Below are 12,033 nucleotides of genomic sequence, written 5' to 3' on the forward strand. Positions count from 1 at the left end.
AAGGCCAATGCTCTCTTGCAGTCCAAGGTGTGCAAGCTGCTTTTACCAGGGTGGGCATGAGGACAGGGAAAAAATGTTGGCAAGAAAACTGACTGGTTCAGATGGAACTCCAACACCACCTTCAGCAGGAATTTAGGGTGAGTACGGAGGACTACTCTTTTGTGATGTTACGTAGTATGAGATGCAGTGGAGTGGAGTGGAGTGGAGGAGTGGCCTAGTGGTTAGGGTGGTGGACTTTGGTCCTGGGGAACTGAGGAACTGAGTTCGATTCCCAGCACAGGCAGGTCCTTGTGACTCTGGGCAAGTCACTTAACCCTCCATTGCCCGCCGCATAGAGCCTGCCATGAGTGGGAAAGCATGGGGTACAAAAAAAAAAATCCACTACTAGGGCCTGAAGCACACTGACCCTACGAGCTGAAGTAACAGCCACCAAGAAAATGACCTTCCAGGTCAAGTACTTCAGATGGCAGGAATTCAGAAGATCAAAAGGAGCTTCCATCAGCTGGGTGAGAACGACATTGAGATCCCATGACACTGGTGGAGGTTTGACAGGGGGCTTTGACAAAAGCAAACCTCTCATGAAGTGAACAACTAAAGAATGTCCAGAGATAGGCTGACCTTTTACACGCTGATAAGCACTAATTGCACTAAGGTGAACCCTTACGGAGCTGGTCTTGAGACCTGACTCAGATAAATGTAGAAGGTATTCAAGAAAGGTCTGTGTAGGACAATAAAGTGGATCTATGGCCTTGCTGTCACACTAGACCGCAAACCTCCTCCATTTAAAAGAATAAAACAGTGGAATCTTTCCTGGAAGCAAGCAAGACCCGGGAGACACCCTCCGAAAAATCCAGGGAAGCAAATTCTATGCACTCAACATCAAGGACGTGAGAGCCAGAGACCGGAGGCTGGGATGTAGAAGCAACCCCCTTGTTCCGAGTGATGAGGGTTGGAAAACACTTCAATCTCCATGGTTTCTTGGAGGACAACTCCAGAAAAAGAGGGATCCAAATCTGACGCCGCCAGTAGGGAGCAATTAGAATCATAGTTCCGCGGTCTTGCTTGAGTTTCAGCAAAGTCTTCCCTATGACAGGTATGAGAGGAGACGCATACAGAAGGCCTGTTCCCCAATGTAGGAGAAAGGCATCTGATGCTAGTCTGTCATGGGCCTGAAGCCTGGAACAGAACTGAGGGACCATATGATTGATTTGAGTGGCAAAACGATCCACCGAGGGGGTGTCCCACGCTTGGAAGATCTTGTGGGCGACACCTATATTCAGCAACCACTAGTGAGGTTGCATTAACCTGCTCAGTCTGTCAGCCAGACTGTTGTTTACGCCTGCTAAATAACTGGCTTGGAGAAACAAGCTGTGACGGCGCACCCAAAGCAACATCTGGGTGGCTTCCTGACACAGAGAGTGAGATCCGGTGCCCCCCTGCTTGTTGGTGTAGTACATCACAGCCTGATTGTCTGTTTGAATCAAGATAATTTGGTTGGACAGCCGATCTCTGAAAGCCTTCAGAGCGTTCCAGATCGCTCAGAGTTCCAGGAGGTTGATCTGAAGATCTGTTTCCTGGAAGGACCAGGCTCCCTGAGTGTGAAGCCCATCTACATGAGCTCTCCACCTGAGGGATGCATCCGTCATCAGCACATTCTGCAGCTGAGGAATTTGGAATGAGCATCCCATGGTCAAATTGAACCAGATTGTCCACCACAGAAGAGAGTTGCGAAAGTCTGTAAACAGTCGGATTACATCTTCTAGATTTCTCACAGCTTGATACCACTAGGAAGCTACAGTTCAATGAGCTGATCTCATATGGAGAAGTGCCATGGGTGTTACATGAACTGTGGAGGCCATGTGCCCCAAGAGTCTCAACATCTGCTGAGCTGTAACTTGATTAGACGCTCGAACTGTGGACACTAGGGACAGAAGGTTCTCTGCCCGTGTCCCGGGGAGATAATCCCAAGCTGTCTGCATGTCCAGCAGTGCTCCAATGAACTCCAATTTCTGAACAGGAATGAGATGGGACTTGGTGTAATTTATTACGAACCCTAGTAGTTCGAGCACCTGAATAGTCATCCGCATAGACTCCCGAGCACAACCCTCAGAGGTGCTCTTCACCAGCCAATCGTCGAGATAAGGGAACACATGCACTCCCAGCCAGCATAGTGGCGCTGCGACTCTGCTAGGCACTTTGTAAACACTCTGGGAGCAGGCCAGGCCAAAGGGCAGTATGCGGTACTGAAAGTGCTGCGCTCCCAGACGAAACCAAAGATACTTCCTATGAGCTGGGAGTATCGGAAAGTGCGTGTAAGCATCCTTTAAGTCCAGAGAGCATAGCCAATCGTTTTCCTAAATCATGGGAAGAAGGGTGCCCAGGGAAACTATTCTGAAATTTTCTCGGACTAGGAATTTGTTCAGGGCAACTTAGGTCTAGGATGGGATGCATCCCCCCTGTTTGTTTTCGCACAAGGAAGTACCTGGAATAAAATCCCAGCCCTTCTTCCCCAGGTGGAACGGTTTTGACCGCATGAGCCTTCAGAAGGGCGGAGAGTTCCTCTGCAAGTACCTGCCTGTGCTGTATGAATGAGCTCCCAGTGGGCAATTTGGAGGTCTGGATTCCAGATTGAGTATGTAACCTAACCGGACTATTTGAAGAACTCACTGGTTGGAGGTTACAAGAGGCCACCTTTGATAAAAAAAACATATTAACATCCCTCCAACCAGCAAGTCGCCCAGTATGGACACTTTTACTGTCACTATGCTTTGCTGGAGCCAGTGAAAAGCCCATCCCTTGCTTTTGCTGGGGAGCAGCAGGGGCCTTAGGCACATGCTGTTGACGAGAATGAGCATGTTGGGGCTGAGCCTGAGAAGGCTGTCGGGACGCCGGAGTGTACCTACACCTAGCATAGGAATAGGGAGCACTCCGCGACCCCCTCAAAAAACCTCCTAGATGAGGAGGATGTAGTAGAAGGCGCCCGGCGGGACAGAGAAGCCATAGCATCTGTGTGCTTCTTGATCTGGTCGAACAGGTCTTCCACCTTCTGTCCGAAAAGGTTATCCCCCCGGCAAGGTACATCCGCCATCCGCTGCTGGACCAAATGGTCTAGGTCAGAGACACACAGCCATGAGAGTCTGCACATCGCTATACCTTGAGGAGAGATTCTGGATGCCACATCAAAAGTGTCATAAGCGCCCCTGACCAGGAATTTACGACACGCCTTCTGCTGCCTGAACACCTGGCGAAAAGGCTCGGCCTGCTCCCGAGGGATGGCATCAAACAAGGTATACAGCTGCCTCACCGAGTTCCGCAAGTGAACGCTCGTGAAGAGCTGGTAAGACCGGATACGGGGGGACAGCGAGCACAGCGGCTTGATACAACTTCCTCCTAAAAGAATCCAAGGTCCTAGCTTCTCTGCCTGGGGGCGCCAAGGCATAGTCTCTAGTACTCTTGGCTCTCTTGAGGGCAGAGTCCACCATCATGGAATTGTGGGGTAACTGAGACCTCATCAACCCAGTTTCACCGTGGATCCAATACTGGGAATCAGTCTTTTTTGGGACCATGGGACCTGACAGAGGGAACGACCAGTTTCGCATAAGGTCTTCCCGGAGTACCTTTTGCAAAGGAGCCGATACTGCCTCCTTAGGTGGAAAGACTTACTCCAGCACCTCGAGCATCACAGCTCTGGGCTCATCCTCCACTTCTGCAGGGAATGGAATGGCCTCAGCCATTTCCCGTACAAACAATGAAAAGGAGAGGCTCTCAGGAGGATACAGTCTCCTTTCAGGTGGAGGGAAAGGTTCAGAGGGAATCCCAAAAGAATCACTGGAGGAAAAGTACCTGGGATCTTCCTCTGACTCCCACGAGCGCTCCTTCTCAACAACGGAAAGCACTGCTCTCGGGGACCTCCGAGACTGAACTTGCCTCAACGCAAAGGACAGAAATCCTCGATGGTGATGTCGAGGGGCCAACGCCTGCATGGACTGTGGTGAAGCTTCCACCAACAACATCGATGGGGAGTCGACCTAGGTGGCAGCAGACACCGGATCTGCAAACGGCACCGAGGTCAGGGAAGGGCCACATGCAGCTGCAGAATGTGGCACAGCAGGCGCAAGCACCCCCAATGTTGAAGCAGACTGGCGCAGCAGTCCTTCCAGAAGCTCTGGAAGTAAGGCCCGGAGGCGCTCATTGAGAGCCACCATAGGAGAAGGCTGGGGGGCCGGTGGAGCAGTCGGTGGCAGAATCAGTTGAGGCTCAAGAGCAGGAACCGGACTGCTAAGAGGCCGACGCATCTGCACCTCCTGTATGGAAGGGGAGTGGTCCTCCCAATGCTGACGCTTCTCGGGTGCCAAATCCTTTGATACCCCGGAGCTCCCAGCATTGTGTGTCAAGGGGGAATAGTGACGGTGCATCTTCACCTTCACTCGATGCACATCACCGAGGACGACGTTGAATCCTCACGTCGCCTCGGGGTCGGGTCCGACGATGGACGGTCCCAGGGGGTCTGCCCAGCAGGAGGCCTTGAGACAGGTGGAGAACCACACAATGTCTCACTGCTCCCAGCGTACCTCTGCTCCTGACGTTGATGCAGCTGACCTCGGTACCAATGCCGAAAAACCGGACCGAGCCCCAAAACGTTTCTCACGGGCTTCTCGAGCAAGTTGAGTCCTTTTCTTCATACGAAGACACAGGGCAGAACAAGCTGGGCTATGGTCAGGCCCAAGGCACTGAATATACCGAGAATGGGTATCTGTACCTGAGATGGTCCGGTTGCACTGAGTACAACGTTTGAAGCCGATGGGAGTCTTCGATGACATGGATGGGAAAACCGAACCAGCAAAATCAAATGGTTCGATTGTGCCTATAAAAAGAGAGACACAAAAAAAAGGAGAGAACCAACCATGTGGCCACTACGAAAAATAAAGGAAATGTCAAAAGGAGAAAAAGGAAACTAAGAGAATAAAGGGAACATTCTCTCTCTTTTTTTTTTAAACCAAGTGAAAACAATCGAAAACAATAAAACCCGAAGGTTGAAAGCGAAGGCTCTTTCCCAGGCACAAAGAGGACCCTGAGACAAAAGCAGCTGCTGCTGCTGCTGCTGCTGCTGCTGCTGCTGCTGCTGCTGCTGCTGCTGCTGCTGCTGCTGCTGCTGCTGCTCCTCACGCGGAAGGAAAATAACTGAGAACAGTCGCGAGACGGGCGGGAAATCAGTCCGCGCACGCGCGCCAGAAGACTCTGGCAAACTTCTATTTTTTTTTTTTGCTCTATTATGCTGATTCCCGAGCTGACACGGATTGTTGACTCATGTGTGAGAAGATATCAGCATGCTTGTCCTCGAAGAAAATAGATGTACACAAGTGACCGCAAGCATTAATTTAAAAAAAAACAACCACCTTTTTTTTAAAAGGAAGCAGATGCATCAATTCTTGTGTACCAATATTTATAATAAGTTAATGAAAATAATGTGCAAAGAAAAAAGTGATACAATATGTAAAAATGAGAAAACCCTACAGATACATGTCTAAAAGTAAACGGGAAAAATTATAAAAAAAGCAAAAAGCATGGAAAATAAGGTAAAGCTTAGTGAGCTGGTTTCATTTCTGGGGCTTTGGTGCAGTGCAACTCCCATGACTGAGCTCTTGCTTGAAGCTTTTTTTTTTTTTTTTTTTTACCTATTTCAAAACAAATCACCTTCAGACTAAACACTGTAGTGGCTCTCTTATTTTCTGTACGCAGATAGCAGTCAGACAAGAAGGCAATGCTAATTCCCTCGCCTAACAAATCTGCAGAAAATCAGACCATGGTTTCTTTGTACTTAATACTTGCACTGGGACCAGCTTCTACTCAGCTGCTGAAAAATTAGCCCAGTTTTCAAGTGTGTGCTATGGAAAAACAGCAGCAACAGTCTCACACAATCAAATTCCAACTATTTTTAAAGATATTTAACCTTTTTTTATCTGCAGATGTTTTATTTCCTATTAAAACACTGTCTAGTAGTTTACCAGTATGTGACTATCTATGGTACAGCTGCAATTCAAGAGAAGAAAACTGAATACAAGTGACAGATTAAGCATGACTCTCCCTGGACATGAGCTGAAGGGAACCATGCCATGAAAACATGGTTAAACACTATAGATTTCCACATCAGTTGGTGTCAAAACGGAGTAATTTATATGTTGCATTTGTATCCCACATTTTCCCACCTATTTGCAGGCTCAATTTGATTGCATACTCATTTTGCTTTTGTTTTACAATACACACACTTAGTAGGGCTTATTCAAAGTTAGGCTCATACTTCAGCAGTGCTCTAAACTGCCCGCTTTGCTGATTCCTGTCTGAACCCAGCAACACAATGTTTTCCAAGCCAAACTCAGTGTTTTTCAGCAGCTGCCAGCAGCAGAACAAAGAGCTGCAGGAAGCACAGAATCCCAGTCAAACTCTGCACCTTTCTAAACATTTATCCCCAGTTTTTGTAAGCCCTAGTGATCATTGGCAAAGGTCGAGTTCACTATGGTTACGTATCAGCTCTCATTGTTTCTTCCCACTAACATGAAATAGAAAGAAATACAACAGGCAAACTCACTTGATCATCTTCCTCTTCGATGTCATCTCGAATACCCCTGGAAAAAAAAACGGAGAAACAAACTTCCCTGCAAATGTTCCACAGACCCATCACCATATCAGCACTAGCGATAACAAGCATCAAGAAAACACAAAGTAAATATATTCAGTGTAAAACACGTGACAACACGGGTGAACTCTTACTTCCTCAGATTAAGGAAGGAGGGCAGAATCACAAAGTGCCACTCACAAAATCTGTCTTCTCAAAATTCTTGACTATGGAGAAGCATCAAGTGTGAATGAATTCCCAGCATGCATCTCTGCTGACAAACACTTGGACCATCAATGTGAACACTTTGTTGGTCAGTTCAGAGAATGCGCCTACAGATACATCTGGGATACCCATGTACTGAATAAACTATATTACATACAGTATGGGGGGTGGTGGTCAGCATCAAAACACCAATGAGGAATTTGGGTTTCAAAAATCACAACCGTTCTGTGCACAAGCATTGTCCGGTGCTGTATTCTGAGTGACAACAGCAGAAATACAATTTGCCTCGAGTTTGATTTGGAAAGGTGAGTAATGAAAATTTTAGAAAATCCAGTTTAAATCTAAGACAAAACAGCATTCGCAACCCCTTTAGAGAATGACACGGGAACAAAATTTGACTCAGTCAGCACCTAGTCTCTGTGGGTTCTGTCTCCATCCCCACCTCCATGCCCATCCTGTTCCCGCAGGCCCTATCTCTGTCCCCGTCAGCTCTGTTCTCATCTGCAGAAGCCTTAAACACTTATGATTTTACATTTAAATCTTTTTATTAAAGTATAAAAAGGAACAATATGCTGTGCAACTTGTGTATAAATTACAAATAGAGAACAATAATAATAGCTATAATAACCCCCCAACACCAACACCCCCCTCTACCCTTCCAACCCAAATAGCCGACTTCTATTACCCCAAGGAATCCTAATCCACCCTGTTAAATTGTCCAGGGGTACAAAATACAACCTGTTCTGTATGACCTAGAGGGGAGATATATATATATTTTTTTAATTTGAAGAATTTTATTGAGAAGTCAGTACATATTTGTTCAGCAAAAATATCAAACATATGGTTAGAACAAGCAGAACTTACTGTTCAACCACTCCAAACAACTGAATTGCGAAAGTCCATTCTTTCATATGTTTGTTTGAGATAAAACCACCATACAATGAGACACTCCTCTAAACTTTTTAAAACAAACCCAACCCAACACCCCCCTCCCTCCTGCTACCTCCTCCCCCTCTTTTTTTAATCTGTCGACGAATAAGAAGTCATCAACAATCTCTGGATTCAGTCTAGCTCTCCTGTCTTCCACAATCCCTCCTGCAATAGAAGATGTCTTCTTAAAAGATGTGCTGGTAGCACGATGTACAGGATCCCTCATGCAAATTTTGCTAGCTGTGGCCTGCATGTTTGCTTGTTTTTCCAAAAATAAAAATATTGTCGTCTACATCAAATATAAATAACTAGTAAAAAAGGAGAAATTAGACCTTACCTGCTAATTTGCTTTCCTTTAGTCCCTCCGGACCGGCCCAGGATTGGACTGATGGGTTGTGCTCGCCTACCAGCAGGTGGAGACTGAGAAAAAAACTCTGACTCTAGAGAGCCAATAAGAGCCCTGGTCATGTGACCCTAGCCTCAGTATTTGAATAACAAAGCAGAAAGGAAAAGAAGAACCTATATTCTGTGCCATGAGGAATCCAAGCAGCCAGGAAGCACCAGATAAACGTGCTTACAACTACGGCTTAGCCGTGACAGAGGGCTCACCAACAACTCGTTTCAGAGCTGAGATATGGCCAATTATGTACAGATTTTTGTACTTGTTTAAATTGTTCAACTTGCATAACATAAAACTATGAAATTCTTGAAACTGTTCAACTTGCATAACATAATGAAGTATATAACCATTTAACTTGGAGAACAGTATGCAAATCCTTTAACTGTCTAACTTGCAGAACAGCTCTGAAGACGACAGTTGAATATCTGTACAAAGCAATGTAGAATGAAAAATAGCACACGGGAGGGGCCTGGGCCGGTCCGGAGGGACTAAAGGAAAGCAAATTAGCAGGTAAGGTCTAATTTCTCCTTCCTTAGCATCCCTCCGGACCGGCCCAGGATTGGACTGATGGGACGTAACAAAGCAGTAGTCCTAGGGGAGGGACCCCAGCAAACCCGCTGTGAGCACTCGGGATGCAAAGACCGCCTCTTGACGACACTGAACATCAAGTCTGTAATGCTTAGAGAAGGAATGAAGAGAAGACCAAGTCGCCGCCTTACAGATCTCCTCTGGAGGCACCAAGGAGCACTCCGCCCATGAGGCTGCCTGCCCTCGTGTTGAATGAGCCTTAAGCGCCTCAGGAACAGTTTTGCCTGCTAAAAGATAAGCAGACGCTATCATCTCCTTAATCCACCGAGATAAAGTGGGCTTAGAAGCTGACAAGCCCTTGCGGTGCCCAGCGAAAAGGAGAAAAAGATGGTCCGAGCGACGGAAATCGTCCGTAACTGTGATATATCGTTTAAGAACTCTCTTAACATCCAGAGTACGCAAGTTCTGCTGCTCCCTCGTGCCTGAGGCCGATCCTAGCACAGGAAGGAAAACCGACTGGGACATATGAAACCGAGACACGACCTTGGGTAAAAAAGAAGGAACAGGTCGAAGTACCACTCGCTCTTTAGAAAATTCCAGAAACGGAGATCTACAGGAAAAGGCTTGCAACTCTGAGACTCTCCTGGCTGATGCAATAGCCACCAAAAACACTGTCTTAAGTGTCAAATCCTTCAGAGAACACGCTAGTAACGGCTCAAAAGGCGGCTTCGTTAGAGCCGAAAGGACCAGATTAAGGTCCCAAGATGGAAAGATTGGCCTGACCGAAGGACGAAGAAGACTAACTCCCTTCAAAAACCGGGCCACCTCGGGAATACTGGCCAAAGACTTACCACGAATCCTTCCTCTGAAACAGGACAGAGCTGCCGTCTGCACTCTTAGAGAAGAAAGCGAAAGTCCTTTATCAAAGCCTCGCTGCAGAAAATCTAACATCTGAGGTACCGACGCACGAAAAGGAACAATGCCAGCATCTGAACACCAAGCCTCAAAAATTCTCCAGGTGCGAACATAGCTCAGAGAGGTGGAACGCCGACAAGAGCGAAGCATAGTGGAAATTACTGGAGCTGAGAAACCCTTCTCAGCTAAGCGGGCCCGTTCAAGAGCCAGGCCGTAAGACAAAATCGAGCCGGGTCTGGATGAGGAACGGGCCCTTGTACCAGCAAGGTCTTGTGCACTGGAAGTCGGAGAGGAGACGCCCCCAACAGACGTTGCAGATCCGCATACCAAGGACGCCGAGGCCAGTCCGGTGCTACCAACACTACCGGCTCCCCGTGTTCCTCGATCCTCTGCAGGAGACGACCTATTAGTGGCCATGGAGGAAACGCGTAAAGAAGACCGGAGGGCCACCTCTGCAAGAGGGCGTCGACCCCTTCCGCTTTTGCATCTCTTCGGCGACTGAAGAAGCGAGGAGCTTTGGAATTGAGACTTGAGGCGAAAAGATCTAAAACTGGAAGACCCCAGTGGAGTACTATCAACTGAAACGCCTGATCGCTGAGAGCCCATTCCCCTGGATCGAGAGTGTGACGACTGAGAAAGTCTGCCTGGACGTTGTTCACTCCTGCTACATGGGAAGCTGAGAGGTTTGTGAGGTGCAACTCTGCCCAGGCGAGAAGACTTTCCGCTTCTCGACACAGCAGACGGCACCTCGTTCCTCCCTGGCGGTTGATGTAAGCCACCGCTGAGGCGTTGTCCGAGAGCACTCGTACTGCTTTGCCCACCAGGAGAAACTTGAAGTGCTGAAGAGCCAACCGAATCACCCTGGTCTCCAAAAAATTGATGGACTGAGCTGCTTCCAGCGGAGACCAGAGACCCTGGGTCCACTGACCTAGGCAATGAGCCCCCCAGCCTCGGAGACTGGCATCTGTCGTCAACGGAATCCACCGAGGAGACTCCAATGGCATCCCTACCGTGAGATTCTGCATCTTTAACCACCAAAATAGCGAGACGCGTTCCCGGTTGCGCAGAGGCAACTTTTTCAGAAGCGAATCCGTTTGCACCGACCACCGAGACAGAAGAGACCACTGAAGAGACCTCATGTGAGCTTTGGCCCAAGGCACCACCTCTATCGTGGCTGCCATGGATCCGAGAACCTGAAGATAATCCCGAGCACAAGGGACCTTGTGATGTATCAAATTCAGAATCTGCGACCGGAGCTTCAGAATCCTGCCCTGCGGAAGCAAAACTTGACCCCTCGCCGTATCGAAGATAACTCCCAGATACTCGAGAGACTGCGAGGGAGCCAAACTGCTCTTGGATAGATTCACCACCCAACCTAGGGACTGTAAGAACGCTACCACTCGTTCCGTGACCTGGCAACTTTCTTGATAAGATTTCGCCCTTATCAACCAGTCGTCCAAGTAAGGATGGACGAGAATGCCCTCTTTCCGGAGGGCCGCTGCCACCACCACCATAATCTTGGTAAATGTGTGCGGTGCTGTCGCAAGACCGAAAGGCAGCGCTCGAAACTGGAAATGATGACCTAGAACCGCAAATCGCAAGAACTTGTGGTGAGCCGGGCGAATGGGAACATGCAAATACGCCTCTGTAAGATCTAATGCAGTGAGATATTCCCCTTTGCGCACCGCTACTATTACTGACCGAAGAGTCTCCATACGAAAACCTGTAACCTTGAGCGCCCGGTTGGCAGCTTTGAGGTCTAGAATAGGACGAAAGGAATCTTCTTTCTTTGGGACTACGAAATAAATGGAATAACGACCCCGCTTGCGCTCCGCCGGCGGGACAGGGCAAATGGCCTGAAGGTCCAAGAGCCTCTGTAGAGTCTCCCGAATCGCCCCCGCCTTGAGACGAGAGAGACAGGGAGACTCCAGAAAGGCGTCTGAAATGGGCCTTGCGAATTCTAAGGCATAACCGTCTCGAATAACTTCCAAGACCCATTGATCCGAAGTAATTTGGGCCCACCTCTGATAGAACTGAGCCAGCCGAGCTCCAACGGGAATCAGAGGAGAGCCCTTCGCACCTTCATTGGGAAGCCCGCGAAGGGGAGCGAAAACTCGCAGCTGAGAATCTACCTCCTCTGCGGAAACCGCGAAAGGACTGAGTCCTGTTGAAAAAAACGAGGCTTCCGAGTCTGAGGACCCCTATCAGATTGAAATCTACGGAAAGACCGCATGCGACCACGACCAAAGAAAGCCCCGCGACTAGACTGCCGAGGTCTATCCTCCGGAAGACGCGGGACCTTAGAATCCCCCAGGGACTGAACCAACTTATCCAACTCTTCACCAAATAAAAAGGAGCCTCTAAAAGGGAATTTACTTAATTTAGACTTGGACGCCCCATCCGCCGACCAACCTTTCAACCA

The 12,033-nt window shown here is 48.3% G+C and overlaps 1 protein-coding gene across 3 annotated transcripts in view; it reads right to left on the reverse strand.

The window, feature by feature from the left end:
• The window catches only part of LOC115482025 (ATP-dependent RNA helicase DDX42-like), a 164,611-nt gene that overhangs the window by 83,457 nt on the left and 69,121 nt on the right, over positions 1 to 12,033 (reverse strand). For all 3 annotated transcript variants that reach the window (XM_030221569.1, XM_030221567.1, XM_030221568.1), the window contains exon 5: positions 6,587 to 6,623. In XM_030221569.1, coding sequence (XP_030077429.1) covers positions 6,587 to 6,623 — 37 coding nt within the window. The remainder of the gene's footprint in view (positions 1 to 6,586; positions 6,624 to 12,033) is intronic.

Source organism: Microcaecilia unicolor, chromosome 12 (genome assembly GCF_901765095.1).
Source record: "Microcaecilia unicolor chromosome 12, aMicUni1.1, whole genome shotgun sequence".
NCBI lineage: Eukaryota > Metazoa > Chordata > Amphibia > Gymnophiona > Siphonopidae > Microcaecilia > Microcaecilia unicolor.